Source organism: Asterias rubens, chromosome 15, assembly GCF_902459465.1.
Source record: "Asterias rubens chromosome 15, eAstRub1.3, whole genome shotgun sequence".
NCBI lineage: Eukaryota > Metazoa > Echinodermata > Asteroidea > Forcipulatida > Asteriidae > Asterias > Asterias rubens.
In genome coordinates this window covers 12,207,825-12,229,521 of record NC_047076.1, presented here as the reverse complement: position 1 = coordinate 12,229,521, position 21,697 = coordinate 12,207,825, and the positions used below count along the sequence as shown (strand labels likewise).

General features: G+C 40.8%; 1 protein-coding gene across 1 annotated transcript in view; it reads left to right on the top strand.

Moving 5' to 3' along the window:
• Positions 1–21,204, top strand: part of LOC117300278 — a 30,417-nt gene extending 9,213 nt beyond the window's left edge. The window contains exons 11-29 of the mRNA XM_033784011.1: positions 403–507; positions 1,288–1,419; positions 2,548–2,817; positions 4,250–4,455; positions 5,283–5,388; positions 6,387–6,425; positions 6,876–6,998; positions 8,044–8,166; positions 8,849–8,980; positions 10,889–11,192; positions 12,529–12,638; positions 13,457–13,620; positions 15,167–15,283; positions 16,874–16,979; positions 17,674–17,746; positions 18,315–18,372; positions 19,412–19,482; positions 20,338–20,413; positions 20,951–21,204. Coding sequence (XP_033639902.1) covers positions 403–507; positions 1,288–1,419; positions 2,548–2,817; positions 4,250–4,455; positions 5,283–5,388; positions 6,387–6,425; positions 6,876–6,998; positions 8,044–8,166; positions 8,849–8,980; positions 10,889–11,192; positions 12,529–12,638; positions 13,457–13,620; positions 15,167–15,283; positions 16,874–16,979; positions 17,674–17,746; positions 18,315–18,372; positions 19,412–19,482; positions 20,338–20,413; positions 20,951–21,109 — 2,474 coding nt within the window. The 3' untranslated portion in view covers positions 21,110–21,204. The remainder of the gene's footprint in view (positions 1–402; positions 508–1,287; positions 1,420–2,547; positions 2,818–4,249; positions 4,456–5,282; positions 5,389–6,386; positions 6,426–6,875; positions 6,999–8,043; positions 8,167–8,848; positions 8,981–10,888; positions 11,193–12,528; positions 12,639–13,456; positions 13,621–15,166; positions 15,284–16,873; positions 16,980–17,673; positions 17,747–18,314; positions 18,373–19,411; positions 19,483–20,337; positions 20,414–20,950) is intronic.
• The last annotated feature ends 493 nt before the right edge of the window (positions 21,205–21,697 follow it).

The window sequence follows — 21,697 nt, the reverse complement described above, 5'->3', positions numbered from 1 at the left end:
GCTTGCCGTAAGCACAGAATTCCCTGCTTCCATAAGCGCCGACTCTGTGCTTACGGTAAGCAGAGCCATGAAATTGTGCCCTGTATCCTCCCTTGGTGTAACCCATTGCATAAAATAACAAATCTGAGAAAATGGGTTCTTCGAAGTTGCAAGAGAATATTGAAAGAACCCCCCCCCCCTCCTGTAACAAATTTGTGTGCTTTCAGATGCCTTAAAAGGCTTCAGGCCTGAATTTTTCAGAGGAAGCCGTTTCTCACAATGTTTTATACCACATATTAACAGCTCTTCATTCCTCCTTACCTCCTTACCAAGTAAGTTTCAATGCTGATAATTGTTTTGAGTCATTTCCAATAGGGTCTAGTGCCTTTAATAGTAAAACTATGTGTTTCCTTGCATTCCCAGCATGTACCCTTTCAGCGTACGGGTCAGCCTCAACCCAGATTCTTGAATGTAGTGGAGAGAGTTTTGCAGATCTTAATCTTGACTTTGAAACGGCTGATACCTTGAGTAAGTAAATCACTTTTACCTTTGTATATTGAAAGCTTGAATACTCGAAACATCATCCAAGATAAAAGACGATATAATAATTTGGGGGGTTAATCATGCAAGGGTGCCTTTGGCTGCCAGCCACATCAACCCATTATGACCACGGAGCACAGCCAAGATCGAAAGTGTGTGATTTTTCCCGAGGGAGGAAAACCGAATAGTCTGGAAAACCCTTGTGGCACAGCAGAGAACCAATGCACATCTCAACTCACATATGGCCCCGACCGGGAATCGAACCGGGGTCACCTTGGTGAGAGGCGAGTGCTTTACGCACAAGCCAACCATGACGACCAAGCCGATGCGACCAGGCCTATCAACATAGCCTCATCTACAGGCAACCATTCGTTAGAGTTGACTGCTACCTCTACAGCCTTTTCAGTGGCTGCAGTCACTGCAACAAATCTGCAAGGCTTCTACAGAGAAGCACTGTCAGCTATAAGAGGGATGGAACTTCCAATCTCTCTCAGAGATCAAATTGACAATATCACTTTCTTATATAGCACAATCTTGACTGCATAAGCACGGAGCACAAGTGGAATGTGCAACCAACCCTCTCCAGGATTGCCAAACGTATACCTTCCATTTAAAAGCGAAGAAATATCACACCCATCTATCACCCTAAATTATTGCCCAAATTCATTCTGGTTTTAAAACGTCAAATAGTGATATCAATAATCTTATGGCTTGCATTTCTTCATGTTTGATTGTGCGTTTCAACTTTCAACATTAATTGATTTTCAGGGTTTTTCTCGATGAGTTGCTTCAACAGCTTCTTGCCCACCGTGCCTTCTTATACCTGGGGGTGGGAGTCCTATGTTTGTACGGGCAATCTCATCTGCAGCAACTTCAACAACTTCCCTGAACCTTGTGCAGGTAAGTTTGAGAAAAATCTCTCCGCTGAATTTTTGTTCTCGGCTTACAGTGTTTATATTAATAATAATGACAACCAGTTTTACATAGCACTTTTTACACCAAAACGGCGAAAAACTGGTGTGCTTTTAGGGTCATCACTGCCATTCAACCATCACACTCGGAAATGCCAGTTGTTTAGGTTGTGCTGGTTCCGCAGATCACTGTACCAGAAGCGCTTCCAACATTATTACCCCCGGTCACTGGGCCTTAATTAGTTCCTTTTATGCCCTGCCGGTGAAGCAAGCCACAGAAGGACTTTAGCGTATCAACTCCAAACTTGGTTTGTGGACGGGTCTTTGGATCCCCCCAGAAGCCTATTGTCTTTGGACCCCCTAGGTCAAAAGTAAAAATCATTATGGCCAAATCAGAAATCAATTCTCCAAAATTGGTTAGTGAACTGGTCTTTTTTGGATCCAATGGAACTTGGAAGCCTTTTGGGACCCCCCCACCCAGGTCAAAATGTAAAGATCATTTTGGCCAAAACGGAGGTCAACTCCCAAATTTGTTTAGTGGACTGGTCTTTGGATCCCCCAGAAACCTATTGTTTTTGGACCCCCCTAGGTCAAAAGTCAAGGTGATTATGGCTTAAACAGAAATGTCCTCCAAGCGATAACTCAAGAATGAGATTAATCTCAGCGGGGCAATTGTGTTTGTCGACACACCATTCTTGTTTTGAACTGAAAAGGTCCCCCCCTCCTCAAGGCCAAACGGGTGAAGGCTTCAAGCATGACAAGTGAAAAATAAACAGAGAAGGCTGTCGTTCAGATTTCTCTGAGCCAACAGCGAGGATCTGGGCCCAACTACACGGCGCTGCTTACCACCAACTTCTGCGTGTACTATTGCTGTTCTCTCCTTACTTTGCAAAACGCAGAATTTCTGCGCTAGCTTTGTAAGCAAAGAATACCTAGTAACGTAGAGTTCACATGCGCACAATCAAAAATGTCCTGCTAACCCGCGAAATACACTTACGGCATTAAGCAGAGCCATGAAATTAGGCCCTTGGTTTTAAGATGAAAATGTTTACAGCTCTGCCTTAACCCACTCATGATTTAAAACTAACTCTTCATCATCACTCTTTCATTTTCAAAGTTACCCACGAGTGCTACACAGCTCCTAATGCCCGAGATTATCGCGGTAATGTGAGGACCACAACAAGCTCTGCATTATGCATGGATTGGAGCATGGACGTAGCAGTCGACGCTGGGTTCTCTCTCAATATTTATCCCGAGTTGCTTGGATCAACCTGCCGTAACCCCAGAGGTCTGCGACAAACTGCTTGGTGCTTTTTAGAGGGAGCGGTGTCTGCGGCGGATTGGGAGTTATGCGATGTCGGACAGCCTTCGACAACTTGTCATAATGGTAAATAATAATAATATTAACAGATTAATAACAATATTAATGAATTCATACATAGGGTTAAAGCCATTGGACACTTTTGATAAACAGTATAGTCCAAGGCCCACACTTTGTGTATCACAACTTAAATATAAAAAAAAAAAAATGTGAAATATTAGGCTCAATTGGTTACGGAGTCGGGAGAAAATAACGGGAAAACCCACCCTTGTTTCCGCACGTTTCGCTGTGTCATGACATGTATGTAAAGTAAATCCATAATTCTTGTAAGCGAGAATTGATATTGATTGATTTTCTCAAAAAGTAAAGCATTTCATGGATTAATATTTCAAGAGAAGTCATTCACCATTACCTTCTGTAAACCCTGTAAGTTATTTGTAAATCTGTGAACTTTTATTTTATTTTGCTGTACCGAAAGTGTCCAATGGCTTTAATCACAACCCTAGGGGCGCGTAAAGCGCTCATTATTTTTCCCTTTAAAGTATGTGGAGCTATGTTTTTGATACTGTGAGATCTATTACTTGACATAGTATGGTGAAATGGTTTATAAGGTGCTGTGGCGCAATATGTCGCCAATCAAACCAGGAACACCGGGGCAAACCCCTGCTCTTTACCATAAGTGCACTGGGTTCTCTTACGTGACAACACACGGCACCGAGGGCATTACATCTTATCGAAATTCACAAAAATAATTTTTGTCTCAGTGGGGCGAAAATTCATTTAGCATGCAAAACATTATTTTCGTGACATTGTTTTACTAATTTCTCAAAAACTGCAGCACCTCAGCAAATAATATTTAGCTATCATTATCTTCAAACGGTGTAAGTTTAATGTAAATCTGTGGACATTGTGTTTTGTGTTACAAGAAGTACCCAAATCCTTTAAAGCACCTTGAGAGTCACTAAGTGACAGAAATAAGCGCTGTATATGAACCATAATAATAATAAATAATAACAAATTCTTATATAGCGCATTTCACAATAACCGTATCAATGCTCTTTACATTAGTGCCCTGGTCATGGGGCCAATAACATCCCTGTAATGTTTCTCAGCTCCCTTGGGAGTATACAGCCCTGAGCTGCCTGTAAGGCGCTTGTTGCTTTTTCATACACAATATCAACCTCTACCCTCGCAGGTACCCATTTATACCCCTGGGTGAAGAGAAGCAATTATAGTAAAGTATCGTGCTCAAGGACACAAGTGTCACGACCGGGATTCGAACCCACACTCCGGTGAATCAGCACCAGAACTTGAATTCGATGCTCTTAACCACTCGGCCATGACACTCGATTATATTATCATATTATTATTTTTATTGTTTTTAGGTTTGAGTTTGCCTGTCCGATTGGTGGGAGCGGTAAATGGAGAGGGTAGATTGGTGGTCCAGAACAATAGATTATGGGGCACAGTCTCTGACCTTTGTTTCCATTGTTTTTAGGAGTGAGTTTGATTGTCCGATTGGTGGGAGCGGCAAACGGAGAGGGTAGAGTGGAGGTCCAGCACAATGGATTATGGGGCACAGTCTCTGACGCTGATTGGACAATTGAAGATGCAACAGTGGTGTGTAGACAACTCGGCTTCACAGGAGTAGCAAGTACGACCCCAAGCTTCCCACCAAGTACAGACGATGTCTTTATGTCCCAGGTAACTGAAAAGCCCAAAAAAATTGGGCTGTTGACCCACATGGACTGCCACCAGGGGCTCGTTGCCACCTACTCATAAGGCTGAAACTGGGTTACACCATAGATATAGAACCCAGAGAACGCTGAGTTTCTCATTGTCCCTGCGGTTTCGTTGTGAGACCATTTTTATGGACGCGCATACGCCATTTTTGTTACGCATGTATGGCCAAATAATTTGCCATTAAATGACGTCATCACTGACCAATGAACACACTAGAAAAGGTATTATGTGCGCTGACATCTTGCCATTTTGCCATACAAGCGTGTCACGCAATGATCATTTTGCCATACACGCGTATCGCGCGGTATCGATTCGCCGCGTCCACAGACGACACAGAGGGTGGCCGAGCTCAGCGTTCTCCGGGTTCTTAAGAGTGTAGGCACTGGTATCGTCCACTAGGAGCCTGGCTGGTAGAGCTGAATGCACCACGAAGCAAGTATGGTGAAGTGCCTTGCTCAAGGGCACAAGTGTCACGACCGGGGGTGCAATTCAAAAAGAGTTAAGACCACTCTTATCTCGAGTTAGGATGAGTTACTTGTCCTTAGTTCACTGTAGTTAGGACTCGCCCTAACTCTTTGTGAAAATGACCCCAAGATTCAAACCCACACTCTGCTGATTGTTGAAGCACTTGAGCTTGAGTTTGATGAACTAGACCTCTTGTCCACAAAACGCCATGATGCAGATAAGATTAATTTCCGATTGCCTTTAGATTATAGACCATCTTTCAGAAAAGTTTTAAAAGAGCATCTCAAAAGGCATTATTTTGTTCTCTCTACTTTTCTCCAAAGGTGAAGTGCACCGGACATGAATCCTACCTTGTGGACTGTAACTATCATGTCGTCGATGCATCAGAGGGTCTGGATCATAGCATGGATGTTGGTGTGTCTTGCTCAGGTGAGGGAGGGGCCTCATTCAAAATTATTACACAAGATTTTGTCTCTGTACCACAAAATTCAAATTCAAGTCTCTTCCAAAAAGTTATCTTATGTCACAGGTTTTCAAGGACTATATTTACTTGTGTTTGTTTTGTTTGTGATTGTTTTTGGTTTTACGGCGCTTTGAACACCCAGCAGGGTGGCATGTCGTGGCCGAGCGGTTTAGAGCACTAGATTCAAACTCTGGTGTATCAGATCAGCAGAGTGTGGGTTCAAATCATGGTCTTGACACTTGAATATTGATAGCCTTTCATTGTGATAGCATCAGCATTCACTGCCTGCTTATGTTAAACTTAAAGAGCCAATAAAGGATGATCTCAATATGTCAACTATTACCTTTTAATGGCCAAATAGACATCGTAGATACCGGTTAATAACCATTTTACTCTCAAAATTAGTAATGAATAACTCGAGTCAAAAATGCACCCGGCCGCGCGACTTTTTTAGCCGAGAGTCAAAAACAGCTTATCTATTGACGCCGGTGACGATATTCCCCTAATTGGGTTTGAACACAGTTCTCTTGCTTTGGCAAACTGAGGGCGCTATTTTCCACACCAAATAGCCGCCACTGACATTACGATTCCTTTGTCGCGCAGGTTTGTTTGACCCTGCGATTTTTTTTAATTTGGCTATAAGCGTTCTTTTTACCATGTTTTGACGTGAGGTAAGAGACTCGTTATATTTTTGTGTGTTTCCTATGGACTCCAGCTATTAGGAAACTGTAATATCTATATATTTGAGATCATCCTTTATTGGCCGTTTAATTACCTGTTCTTTTTTGTTGTGTTGTCGTTTAGCCCTCGAAAAAGACTTTGCTAGGGTCGAAAACGTCAAGGTCACTAAATATTATTGTTTGCGTTTATACCATTGGTTCTTTTGGTTTGTAAGTTGTTTTTTTTAGCAAATTATAATTTCAAACTTTGTTGAAATACTTTTATTTTATTTTATTGTAAATAGCGTCAAGGAAGAAGAGACAAGCAGAAGATGCCATAACTGGTAAGGAAAGTTAAAACATGTAAAAACAAGAAAGATGAAGAAGAAGAAAAAATGACTAGAGTTTGGGTTTGAGTCCCGGTCATGACACCTGTGTCCTTAAGCAAGACACTTTGCCATTATGGCTGCATCCTTTAAAAAAGTGGGACATAAGGCTATAGGTCCCATGTGTTGTGTAAAAAGAACCCAGTGCATTATCATAAAGAGAAGGGGTTCGCCCCGGTGGTCCTGGTTTGGTCGACAACATATTGCACCACAGCACCTTGTTAACCATTATATGGTGCTATAAACAAATAGTTCTCATACTTCAAAAACACAGCTCCACATACCTTGCAGGGAAAAAATACTTAGCAGTTTGATGTGCCCCTAGGGGTGTGTTCAAGCGCTACTTAAGAATCTAGTATTATTATAAGAAGCTTGATTTGGTTTATCTTGCCACTTTGTTTTCTTCAGAAACTGAATTCTTGTGTAAAAGCGGAGAGGTTATTCCTGCCTGGCAAACCTGCAATAATTACCCTGACTGCAAGGATGGTAGCGATGAGTACTATGGGCTCCGATGTGAGGACAGCAAAGTCAGTAAGTCCACAAAACCTTAATCTAAAAGGATTTCACAGGAGATTAGGGAGTGCATTGATTCAAGGATGCGTCTCATCTTTTGACAACTTCCTCGGTCAATTAATTCATATTTTAATAATAATAATGTATTAAGCCCTCACCTTGAGCCCACACCTTTAACCCTAAACACTTCAAGACACTGGACACCTTTGGTAATTGTCAAAGACTAGTCTTCTCACTTGGTGCACATGTATCTCATCGAAGTTGTGAGATAATAATGGAAGATAAAATACCCTTGTTGTGTGCTTTTAGACGCTTAATTTTGAAGTCTTGAAATCAAATTCGTGGAAAATTTCTTGAAAACTACGATACTTCGAAGGGAGCCGTTTCCCACAATGTTTTATACTATCAACATCCCTGTAATGCTTGTTACCAAGTAAGTTTTTATGTTAACAATTGATTTGAGTAATTACAAATAGTGTCCACTGCCTTTAAAAGTGAGGGTGTCGTGGCCGGGCGGTTTTAATCGAGCATCGAACTCAAAGTCTGGTGGTTTCATTGGAACGTGGGTTTGAATTCCGCTTGTGACACTTTGAGGAACACACTAAACCATAATTGCTTCTCTCCACCCAGGGGTGAAATGGGTACCTTTAAGGGCAGAGATGGTTTATGTTGGAGCGTGGTAACTCGCAGCACCGGCTGTACACTCCCTTGGTTTAAGGAATGATTTAAGGCCCAGTGACCAGGGGTACTAATGTTGAAAGCACTGTGTGAGACCCTTTCGGGCTGTGATAAAGCACTGTAAAAATCAATTGTTATTATTATGATTATTAAAGGCCAGGTGACTTGCTTAAAATAATGAAGAAGACGATCAGAGCATACTGATCGAAACGAGTTAATCCAACGGTTCTTTTCAGAACCACCCCAACTCATTTAGAGATTGTTATTACATGGTGTTACCGCAAACTTTTCTATATAAAATAATGAATGAATTTTTTTTACAATAATAAGATAGGTATGTAGCCCTCAGGTTTAAGTTGACCGAGAATTGGTTGTTTTTTATTAGAGTGTATAACTACAATGAAGGCGTGTCGTAACTCCACAGTGTGCATCCTCCCTTGTCAAGAATGTGATGGTTTTTCAGACTGTCCTGGCGGAACAGATGAAAGATTCTGTAACGACCCTGCTGGTAAGTAAACCAAAAATTCACATATGAGGCTTTATTTTTTATGTTCAGCCCTGCCTGCAAAATAAGCAGAAAGGGCTGCGAGTGTGTTTGTGCGTGCATGCATTGTCTGAGCGATAACTCAAGAAGGACTAGGTACATGTATATCAACTCAAATCTTGGTTTGTGGATTGGTCTTGAGATCCCCAGAAGCCTAATGTTTTTCAAACCCCTAGGTCAAAAGTCATGGTCATTATGGCTAAAACAAAAGCAGTCTTGTCCGAGCGATAACTCAAGAATGAGATTAATCTTAGTGAGGCATTTGTTTTTGGCAACACACCAATCTTGTCTGCTATTGAATAGTGTTGACTAATACAGGGGAAGGTAAAATTTAATGGCAGTAAAATCTTACTTGGGTAGAAGTACGGCAGCTTAAATAGAACGAGCACTTTGAGAATAAATTGGTTAAGGAAAAACTCATCGGATTTCATCCCCCAAACTTGCTACTGAGAAGCGCTACTCATTAGTAGCGTTTCTCAGATTGTGTGGACACAATCGCTCCAGATTCTCGGCAACATCTCTGGTTTTCGCATGATCCAATTAGTTCAACTGTTTGGAAAAGGAATTACATTGAGTTAACAGGTGTGAGTTGTCAGAAGAAAAAAGATGTTTTTAATGGAGCTTTCCCGTGTGTTTCTACATGCAGGGACGTGCCCTGAAGGCTACAAACAGTGTAAGAGTGGTAAATGCTACAAGTCTGAAAAGGGCTGTGACACCATTGTGGATTGTGAATGCACCGAGGCGGATGATGAGATAGACTGCTTCAATTCCGTTAATGGTAGGTATGACTCCCCTAGTTAACTCTCCTAATCAGTAAAGCACTTGGGTGGTGTGTAGTGGCGGAGTGGATCAGAGCACTGAACTCATGTTTTTCTGATCAGCAGAGGACATGAAAGTGTAGATTCGTGAATAGAAAACACAAGCCGAATGCGAGTACACTGTCATAACGAATCTACACTTTAGAGTCGCAATAGTAGCAACACTACATGTAGTTAGTCTATCTAATTAGTCTGCCCTGCTGCTTCATATCATTGTTGCGTTTTTTTTTAATTGTTATTATCATAATTATTGTTTGTGTTTTTTACTGGGTCAAACAATTTCAGTGGCTTTTACTCAATGTGTTTAATTGATTATATTCATCTTTTTACTTGTACATGTATCTTTATTGTTTTATGATAATACTTTATGGATTTTAATTTTGGATCTTTTAATTATTTAGTTTTTGTGGTTAAAATTGTTGTTGTTGTAAAGCGCCTGGGAGAATTTTTAATGGATTTGGCGCTATAAAAATGTTTTTTATTATTATTATTATTAATTTCAAATAATGTTGTCAAACAACAGTTAGTCACATTTTAGAACTATTTGTAAAAAAATATATTGGCATACTCAAGTGCTTGGAATATTATCGAGTGCAACGTCACTTTGCTTAGCTAATGTTACAAGACGATCAGAGCATACTGATCGAAACGTCGGGTTGAAACCAACCGTTCTTTACAGAACCATCCCAACTCAGTTAGAGATAGTCAAAACATGGTGTTACAGCAAACCTTTCTACATGTATATCGTATTTCCACCATGCGAATTTCAAATCCTACTCAGCTAATGTTACGAAAGGTGATTTTTCCAAACTGGAAAATGTTTGGATTAATTGAAAGATATTTTCAGCTATGATTTGTTGCACTTCATGCCATCTTTCAGTTTGGATAGACAGTCATTTTTTAGTTGACCTATTTACTAGAGTTTGTAATGAATCTACACTCTGTAGATTATGTTACGAGTCTACCTTTAAAGGGAAGGCACACGTTTGGTGATTGTCAAAGACCAGTGTTCTCACTTGGTGTATCCCATCATACGCATAAAATAACAAGCCTGTGAAAATTTGTGCTCAATTGGTCATCGAAGTTGCGAGAAAATGATGAAAGAAAAAACACCCTTGTTGGACGAACTTGTGTGCTTTCAGATAATAATAGTCTTTTATTATTTTAGTAAGAAATTACCTCTTTTCTCAATGTTACTTCAGAGAGAGTCGTTTCTCACAATGTTTTATACTATCAACAGCTCTCCAATGCTTGTTACCAAGTTAGTTTTTAAGTTAATATTTGTTTTGAGTAATTACCAAGCGTGTACCTTCCCTTTAAGTGAAGATTCGTAACAAATCTACAGTTGAGTGAAGATTTGTAAAAACAATCTACACTTTCAACAATAAAGTGACTTCACAGAAATAGTTTAAAGGAACACGTTGCCCTGAATCGGACGAGTTGGTCTTTAAAAAGCGTTTGTAACCATTTGTTATAAAATGCATATGATTGGAAAGATGTTTTAAAAGTAGAATACAATGATCCACCCACATTTGCCTCGAAATTGCGTGGTTTCCCTTTTACTGTGCGAACTAACACGGTCGGCCATTTATGGGAGTCAAAAATTTGACTCCCATAAATGGCCGACCGTGTTAGTCGACGAGGTAAAAGGAAAACAGTGCAATTTCGATGCATGTTTGTGTGGACCATTGCATCTACTTTTAAAACATCTTTCTAACCATATGCATTTTATAACAAACGGTTACAAACGATTTTCAAAGACCAACTCGACCGATCCAAGGCAACGTGTTCCTTCAATACCTTGGATTTGATATATAAAGCTGTTGGTGTTGTGTTTGATTCATGTAACCTTTTTTTTATTTTCCTAGTTGATGGTCCTTTTGAAAGTGAAACTTGGAAGGACCCTTACCTGGACTTCATACCCAGTGACATTCAAGAAAAATTCCTGACTGAATTCAAAGAGAACTTTTACATCGGGCGGCCCTTCAGTCGCGTGAAGAGCGAAGATCCAGCCGACTGGCGTCGCTTTATTACCTTCAGTGAGCTACCGGACTACAGCGACTTGAGAGAGGTTTTAAAGCTCTCTAAACCGGAGATTGCAGAGTTCGGCCATCAATTGGAGGATTTCATACTGGAGTGTAGCTTTAATGGTATCAACTGCCTCGGCAAAAAGTATGTGGTTCTTTTTCTTGTGGTTAAAGGGTCTATGTACTTTTTGTAGGACATAAAACACAATGTCCACAGATTTTCATTAAACTTACACAGTTTGAAGATAATGATAGTAGAAAGCTTCCCTGAAAATGTTACTTGCTGAGGTGCTGTAGTTTTTGAAAAATGAGTAAAACAATGTCATGAAAATAATTTTCGTCTCAGTGATCATGAGACAAAAACTGTTTTAGCATGTAAAAAAGAATTTTCATGACATTTTTTTAAACTAATTTCTCAAAAAACTACGGCATCTCAGCAAGTTTTTTTAAGGTACGCTTTCTACTATCATTATCATCAAATGGTGTAAGTTTAATGTAAATCTGTGGACATTGTGTTTTATGTAACAAAAAGTACCCGAATCATTTAAACACTGTCACCTGAGGGCTTTTCAAAACCATAATACATTTGTAAATGCCAAGTAGAAAGACCTTTGGCGTACTTTTGGTCAAACTTCAAAGATTTTGAAAGTTTTGGAAAAAGTTTTGAGAACCATGGCGTTCATTGTTAATATTGACCCTATTCACCTGACGTCATCATCAGAATATCATGGATGTGCCATACTGGTGGGCAATGTCTTTTGTGCATTATTCAGCGCAGTGCACATTTAAGGCGACGCGGTGTTTACACATAAACCGATCGACCACCAAAATGGTGAGCGTGGCTGAGTCGCATGTGACGCGCGTGCAAGGGGTCAATACATAAGGTATTCTTAGGCAGTGTCCGAAGCATCGACTTCGGCTACAGCTTTGGCTAGATCTCGCGTCTGCCTATTCTTCAACACTGGCAGAGCCGCTGATCTAGCCGTAGCTGTAGCTTGTCGGGAAAATATGATAAGGAATTCGGCCATGTGGAAGTGTCGTGGCTGAGCGGTTAATAGCAACGAATTCAAACTCTGGAATTTTTAATCAGTAGAGTGTGGGTTCGAATCCCCAGCTGTGACACTTGTGTCCTTAAGCAAGACACTTAACCATTGCTTCGTTTCAGGATGGGACGAAAGCCGTTGGTCCCATGTGTTGTGTAACGCATGTAAAAGAACCCAGTGCACTTAGCGAAAAAGAGAAGGGGTTTGCCCCGGTGTTCCTGGCTGTGGCTGCTGTATGCGCCGTAGCACCTTGTAAACCCTTATAAGGTGCTAGCTAATTGGGTCTTAGAATGTTCACTGCGATAACCTATCTTTCTGAAAGTTTGTATATACTCTGCACCTTGAGTACCTTGTTTGGTAGATACGTGCGCTATATAAGACTTCGCTATTATGTCGATATTATTAATTTTATTCTCTCTACTTTTTTTCTGTTTCCAGCGATACATTTGAACAAATACAGGATGACAAATACGGTAACTGCTACACCTTTAATAAAGCGGTAGAGGGAACCACTGCAAGACATTCATCACAGACTGGGGAGCAGTCAGGTATGTCTCAGTGAACGATGTCATCATCATTTCAATACATTTATTTCAATGTTGCCATAAAGTTACATTTGTGTACATCATTAAAGTTAATATACATGATAATGAATAAATAATGGCAAACCACAGATGTAGTCAAGACAATAACAGTTTACACCAAAGTTGAGTAAATAATGACAAACAGGACATGTAATAACAATAATAATTGTGGCTTCTTATACAGCGCGTATGTCTGTCACCCAGTGACGCTCCTGGCGCTGTAACATACTGTACTGTATTTCCTACCAGATGTTGGACTACGTTTGAATTATGAGACCTAAGTCTGATAGCACCATGAAATGCTTTACAAGATGCTGTGGCGCAATTTGCTGCCGATCGGACCTGGAACACCGGGGTGAACCCCTTCTATTTTCGATAAGTGTGCTGGGTTCTTTTACATGCATTACACAACACATGGGAGCAACGGCTTTATGTCCCATCCGAAGGATGAAGCAATGGTTAAGTGTCTTGCTTAAGGACACAAGTGTCATGGCTAGGGATTCGAACCCACACTCTGCAGGCATGCAAGGGCACCTTTATCTGCCAGCCACATCAACCCATTGTGACCCTGGAGAACAGCCAAGATCGAAAGTGTTTGATTTTTCCTGAGGGAGGAAAACCGGATAGTCTGGAAAACCCTTGTGGCACAGCACAGAACCAACACACAACTCAACTCACATGGTCCTGGCCGGGAATCGAACCGGGTCACCTTGGTAAGAGGCGAGTGCTTTACGCACAAGCCAACCGTGCCACCAAATAATAATGTTCATGTTACTTTGCAGGTCTTTCTCTGACCTTGTATGTTGAGCAAGATGAATACATTAGTCTGTATGGACAAGACATAGGTGTACGAGTAGCTGTTACTAATAATGAGATTACCCCGGCACTGGCCGATCAAGGAATCAATATATCACCTGGCACTGACACATCCATTGGTCTCAAACTGGTAAGCAAATGTTTACTCATGATTTGAGATTGAACAAAGAAACTAAACTGGGATTTGAAACAACCTTCAGATTACTTACCGCCGCAAATTGTTAAAGGGTGGCTGCAGTGTTTTTTTTTATTAATTTAAACGATTAAACATGACTTTTTAAACCTGAAAGATTTTTATATTTTTTATTAAATGCGCAAGTATTTTAAAAATGGTTTTCAAGAGATTAGGGGAATCCACCCCGCCCCTAAAAGGGAGCATTCATTTGCATAAACGTGACGTCATGTCGGTAACCCGAGCCGTCGGGCCTCCTGGCTGTGTGCATATAGAGACGTGTGCACTGTGTTGCCTGGTACCTAGGTGCGTGTTATTAGGGACCAGACTCTTTTTGCCGACGATATGTTTAAATTCCCGACGTGACGTCGATGGAAGGGGGGTGGTAACAATCCACAAAAGGGGGGGGCATGACTTATTCGCTAATTACGCAAGTCAGATATGTCGGGAATAAACAAAACACATTTTATTGATGTTCAATACATGTATCAGAAATAAATTACAGCAAAATTAACTGTTTTATTTGAATTCACTGCAGCATCCCTTTAACTTACCGATATTAAGTCCAATTGCAAGTTACCTCCCTGGAACTGTTAACGTTTCAGGCCGATTTAAGCCGCGGTAAGTTATCAATGTTAACTTAACAGGGACAAGAAGTCCAATGCGATTGCACCACTCCTGTAACTTAAAAATACTGTCACGTGACTTCTATCTAAAAAAGGTCTGCTGATGTTCAAACCACCGCGTACAATACGTGCTGCTCCACAAATTCAGGTTAAAAGCATAGCTGCGTTTCCATTGCGTACGCAACGCGCGGAGCATATTGCTGAGCCTTAGTCGAACCCTGGGTTTTAGAAAGGCCTTTTGGTAAGTTGCTGAACACAAATTAATCCAAGTGCAAACTTATCGAGCCGGTGTTTTAGAAAGGCCTTTTGGTAAGTTGCTGAACACAAATTAATCCAAGTGCAAACTTATCGAGCCGGTAATATAAACTTACTGGGCCGGTAAGTTACCAGACCCAAAAGTCCAATGCAGGCGCGGCTTATGACACCCTAAAGCTTTTAGCTGATTAAAAGGGTCAATTCTACTGAAATAGTATCTGGTTATCAAATGATAAACTACAAGGGAAAATGACTGGGTAAAGATTTTGGGTTGAACAAAGAAAAAATTGCGAGATCGGGATTTGATGGAAAAACCTCTGGAGTATCGAGTCAGCGATCTACATGTAGCAACTGAGCTATCTAGCCCCTCGTTGGCCATCTCCCTAATTTGTAAAAATCTTTGTTCGAGAGTGCCAGTCGGAAGCCAAACAACGACTAACTGCCGCTTCCCAGGTTATCGTAAACTTGGATATGATCACTGGCTACAGGACGGTTAACGGTTGTATGGCTTCCCACGAACAAAGGTATTGACAAAATCAGGCAACTGCCGTATAGGACTAGATAGGGCTACATGTTCTAGTAGTACCCTTGTAAAAGTTACAGTATATTTTTTTTTTACACAGAACGTGATCAGTCGCAAACCGTTGCCGTATGGAGAATGCCAAGTACCAAATGCTACAGTTTCAGAGATCGTGGATGGGAAGATTGTGAAAATAGAGACCACAAGCTACAATAGACAGGTACTGAGCTCGTTGAGTGTGCACAATGGTTAACTAAAGGTTGACCATTTTGACTCAAACCCAGGCTGGTCGACCATTGGTTGACTACTGTGGTCGACCATTTGGAACCAGCCTCGAGCCCATGGTTTATTCACTGGTCCCAACAGCATGTTCCATTCTAACATGTGTTAAGCGCTGAGGGGAACCAGTGACGCTTTATCGAAAAGGTGGAAGGTTGACTAGACTACCAAACGAGTCGTTCGGGTCAGTACGTCACTGCGCATGTGCGTTGCTAGTCTGTGGCCAACCACTTGTGGACTAAATGTGCGCACTCGAACTTGCTCTATGTGGGCCCGTGTTCGAAGTAGCGGCTATGGCTACGGCTACGGCTGTTGCTAAAGGTGTTGCTAAGGAAGTCCTATACTTCAATGCATGATGTCACAGAAGGCTAGCCGTAGGCGAAGCGGCAGCGGGCAATTCGGACACAGCCTAAAGGCCGAGTTATAGTCGGTCGCGCGATGGTCGGGCGTTGGAAATCGTGACGCGCGATCATAAAAAGACACGTTTTTTTAGGCCTCAGTCTTAGGATTGCGCGCAAGATTTACGTCGCGCGACCGTCGCACGACCGACTATAAACTGGCTTTAAGAGGAGTCTGTGTTATCTTGGTCACGACAGGGCTCAACGTGTTCCTTTAATCAGCTCTATGAAATTGGACCTTGGTAAGCAGGGAATTAGTGTTCTTGCGCAGGAGTACTCCACGGCATTCTTCACTCAGACTGCTACCAAAGAAATTTTAAGCTTACACAGTAAGTGGAGAATAGTGACAGTAAGCGCAGAGTTTGGCAGTATTGACCCGTTTCACCTGACGTCATCATCAGAAAAATCTTGAATGCGCCATACTGGTGGGCAATTTCACTGTGCGTTTTCATATAATAACTCTATGCATAGAGTATGCTGTGCGTTATGCAGTGAAGTGCGCATTTTAGGCGACGCGGCGTTAATACACATAAACCTAACTGCCCACCAACATGGTGAGCGTGGCATCAGTCGCTGCTTGTGACGCGCGTGCAAGGGGTCAATAAGAGCAATGAAATTGGGCACTAGTCTGTTGCCAGACTTTGCATTCTGAACTCTTACCCAGCCACTGCGCAGTTACTGATCATCCTTACCTAATGAGCGGTAAACATGAATGCACTATTCTTAAAATATTATCATCAAGAGAGAATTTAAACCCAATTGTTTTTGTTTTAGTAGAGTGTCATGGCCGAGTGGTTAAGAGCATCGAATTCAAGTTCTGGTGCTGATTCACCGGAGTGTGGGTTCGAATCCCGGTCGTGACACTTGTGTCCTTGAGCAAGATACTTTACTTTAATTGCTTCTCTTCACACAGGGGTATAAATGGGTACCTGCGAGGGTAGAGGTTGATATTGTGAATGACAAGCTTTCGGAGCGCCACGGCAGCTCAGGGCTGTATACTCCCTAATGGGAGCTGAGAAAGATTAAAGGGATGTTTATTGGCCCTATGACCAGGGGACTAATGTAAAGCGCATTGATACGGTTTATTGTGAAATGCGCTATATAAGAATTTGTTATTATTTTGTTTCTTGAAGCGTTGTTTGCAAGTCTGCTACCTACAGAAAGTCAAAGAAATCTGCAACTGTGCCGCGTCCATGGAACTAGACGGGGATCGATGTAAACTTCTGGATACGGAGCAAGGTAACACCCATTTCAGACAGGCTTGCCAAAATAATAAGGAGTGACTCTAGGTCGCCCCAAATAAATTTTAGTTTCAGACAAGTAAAGATTTGAAAGGTAACACCCATTTCAGACAGGCTTGCCAAAATAATTAGGAGTGACTCTAGGTCGCCCCAAATAAATGTTAGTTTCAGACAAGTAGGATTTGAAACTTTGCATGGTGGAAATACGATATAGAAAGGTTTGCGGTAACACATGTAATGACTATCTCTGATGAGTTGGGGTGGTTCTGAAAATTACCGTTGGTTTCAACTCGACGTTTCGATCAGTATGCTCTGATCGTCTTCTGGAGAAAGCTTCTTTCAGACAGGCAAACTTAATATCAATTACATAGGCTTTGCTAATGACCAGATCGACTTGAAACCAAGGCGCTCATGAATCGTTCCGAGTGACTGCAACAGTTGACCTTTCAAATTTTAGCGTGTCCAGTCGCTCCTAACTCTTTTAGACGTCAAAACCCTTCCATGTTTTTAATTCAAAAAGGTTTTCCTGTTATTTTCTCCCAACTCTGATGACCGATTGAGCCTAAATTTTCACAGGTTTGTTATTTTATATATAAGTTGTGATACACGAAGTGTGGGCCTTGGACAATACTGTTTACCACAAGTGTCCAATGGCTTTAATTGATCTTAATATTTGATTCTTTTCTTTCTAGATCTATGCAAGCAGATGATATACTTTCTCCATGTCCACTACCTACTGAATTGTTCCTGTGAAACGCAGTGCGAGTAAGTAGTACATTATGAACAGATACAAAAAGATTTCAGACCAATTTAAAAACTCACTCCGCAGTAGTGCAGTTAAAAACGATCCTAGAAGCTTAAAGGCAGTGAACACTTGGTAAATACTAAAATAATTATTAGCATAAAACCTTACTTAGTAACAAGTAATGGGGAGAGGTTGATAGTATAAAGCATTGTGAGAAACAGCTCCCTCTGAAGTGACCTAGTTTTCAAGAAAGAAATAGTTTTCCATGAATCTGATTTCGAGACCTCAGATTTAGAATTTGAGGTCTCAAAATCAAGCATCTGAAAGCACACAACTTCGTGTGACAGGGGTGTCTTTTCTTTCATTATAATCTTGAAACTTCGACGACCGATTGAGCTAAAATTCTCACAGGTCTTTTATTTTATGCATACTATGAGATACACCGAGTGAGAAGACTGGTCTCTCACAATAACCAATAGTGTCCAGTGTCTTTAAATAGTAGTCCCAGGCAATTTTCTATACCTTCTGCCCAGGTATTAGTTAAAAAGCAGGACAGTTCTTTTCAGAACTGTAATTATTTTTTTACAGAGATCGTCTGTTTGAGTACTCTGTGTCACAGTCAGCATGGCCATCAGAAGCTTTTAGGGTAAGCTTAAAATCTCAAAAAGTTGACTTTTATCAAATTCTCCTCCAAGCCTTCAACTTCTCTTGAAAGAAGTCAAGGAAAAAAGTAGTCCACATGGTGTCGAACTCTAAACCTATAGTTTGGGATTTCTGGAGATGAGTCTGTTAACTTTCTGTTAGATTTGCATATTGTTTGGTACAATGACTTGCTTCATCACAAGTCACCACTTACGTTTGAATTCATCATACTTTAGAGACAGTTGCTATGTCACATGATTCGGGGCAAGCTTTTGCGTAGTTATGTAAGAGACGGTGAACACCCAAACACAATTCTGAATGGATTGTATGGCACGATGGTACCAGGGTCTGCTCATCTGGAGGTAGCGATACAAAAGCTTGCCCCGAATCATGTGACATAACAACTGTCTCTATAGACGCTGTGACCTATGTTTACATTTAAACCGCCCTCTGTTGAAAAAACACTGTATACGTCATGTTTCACCGGGCAAAAAGACACGTAGTCATGGTAAGATTGCATATACTTTCTAGCTGGCTGCCAAAACAAAAAGGTTTTGCCTGGCGGTGTGCGCGCGAATCATGTTATGGCTTTCGCGTGACGTCAGAGGTCACATCGTCTATAGTCTGAGGAATTCAAATGTAAGCGGTACATTGTGACTAAGCAAGTCATTGTACCAGACACTAATCAAATCTAACTCGCAAATAGCTTATTCAATGGCTCTACCACATTCTGCGCTTACAATCACCATTCTTTGCGCTAGCTGTGTAAGCGAAAAATGCCTAGTAGCGTGAAGAATGCACGGGCACAAACCAAAATTTCCTGCTTACCCATTAAATACGCTTGACATAAGCGCAGAATTCCCTGCTTCCACAAGTTTTGATTCTTTGCTTCGGGAAGCAGAGCCATGAAATAGTGCCCTGAATTGTAGCGATTGGGAGGTTCTGGGTCGAGACCCACGGGAAATTTTTCAGGAACTTCCCTTTGGTCAAAAGTCATCACTGCATACTTATTTTGTTTTTTCTCTTTGCTTAATTTTTTTCAGCCGCATCTTTTGCGGAACATTCATTTTATCAACGAAAGAACAAAGAAGATCAGATCAGCAAGTGATATAAGGTAATAATAGGCTGTTAGTAGGGTCTGTAAATCTACACTGTGAATTTTTTTGAGTTGTATATCCCTTTGGAATTTATGGGAATGTCATTGTCATTTATTTATTTTGTGAACATAGACAAATTGGGAGCAATATTTCTTTGTTTAAACATAAAACTACTGCTATTCATTTCAGCCTAACAATCTTCTCTCGTCAATGATACACCTTAAAAAGGATTATAATTTTACAAACAGTTTAATTTTTTAATTGGAACTATTTGGAATTGTAACACGCCTCTTGCTTGTTCTGTATTCTGGTTTGACACGGTCACGTGGGATGAACTATAATAGTCTAGTGATCTGCGCGCGTGTTTTGCGGGAAAACATGTAGTACTCGGGCGGGCACTAGTCTTTAAAAATAGACCTTATCGCAAATACTCGGTACGCGCACAATAGACGTGGAATGAGGCGCATGGTGGTCTAGCTAACTATCAAATTTGGGTACTAGCTAGACCAGCATGCACCTCATTAAACAGTTTGCGCTTGCGCAATGGTATTTGCGAAAAGGTCTATAGTGCTTGGTTACAGCGCCCTCTCTTGACTTGAACCAGGAACAGCAACTACATAACTCCTCTCTTCTCCAAATTTCTGTTCTTATTTCACATTTAAGACCGAGGTGTGTCATAAAACACATATTGACTGGCATAATAATTCGGTAACTAGTGTGCGTCTATTCCCACTTGGGCCTGGGAGTGACCAGAAGAGGGTCCCTCTTATGGGCACTCAAAGTCCCTCGGGGGAAATAAACATTCACTAGTTACCAAATTGCCAGTCAATAATGGTATATTATGATTAACAATCTTGTCTTATTATGTGCAGCCGAAACCTGGTACGACTCAAGGTGTTCTATGAAGAACTGAATTATCAAGAAACGCGAGAAATCGAAGCTTACTCTGTAAGTACATTTTAGTATAATCCATAGCTCTTGTTTTGAATAACAATAATAATAATAATACAAATTTATACCGCGCTTAGTACTACGTTTCTAAGCGCATGGTGCTGGTGTCCTGGTGAAGACTATAGTAAACCAGGGGAACAGCACCAAAACACAAAGAGCAATATACATGTATAAACAAAATAAGCATAACAAAGGCAGAATAAACATGACAAATAAACACAATTAACAGATAACAACAAGCTGCAGAATGGGGTACCTACAAAGATTTGAACGAGTGAGTTTTCAACATCATTTTAAATGTCTGTAAGGAAGAAGCATTTTGAACTTTGGGAGGGAGAGTGTTCCATAATTTGGGAGCTGCAATAGAGAAAGCTCTGTCACCGTAGCGTGTTTTCACATGAGGACCAGGCATCAGTTGAAGGTGAGAGGATGTGGAAGATCGTAGCTGGGTTGAAGGAACTTTTTGTTGATACTAGAAACGCACTAGAAATGTTCAATATTATTCATATTTTTTTGTGTTCTCTGTTCTTTCAGGGCACAAGTCTCTTCGGTGACGTGGGAGGAACAATCGGACTTTACATCGGCTTCTCTTTCCTCACAATACTGGAAGTGTTTGAGTTGATCATCTACTTGATACGTACCAAGTGTTGTGTGTGGTTTACAAGACGTCATTGGGACTCCGATTGGGACTAATGCTTGTGTGGTAGGATATTGGAAACTGTGAACAAACTTCTTCTGATAGCGCCCTCTTTTGATCCTCCTCCTCCAGCCTATGTTAAGGCAGTGGACACTATTGGTAACTACTCAAAATAATTATTAGCATAAAACCTTACTTGGTGACGAGTAATGGGGACAGGTTAATGGTATAAAATATCGTGAGGAACGGCTCCCTCTGAAGTGACGTAGTTTTCGAGAAAGAAGTAACTTTCCACGAATTTGATTTTGAGACCTCGAGTTTAGAACTTGAGGTCTCGAAGTCAAGCATCTGAAAGCACACAACTTCGTGTGACAAGGGTGTTTTTTCTTTCATTATTATCTCGACTGATTGAGCTCAAATTTTCATAGGTTTGTTGTTTTATGCATTGTTGAGATGCACCAAGTGAGAAGACTGGTCTTTGACATTTTTCCAATAGTGTCCGCTGTCTTTAAATAACCTAAAAAATTGTACAGTTGTACATATTATTGCAATCTTTTTATCATGTTTCCTTAAAAAAAGATACTTAAACATAAATATAAAAGAAAGCAAAACTGTGTTCAATGTAGATGTAATCTACATAATTA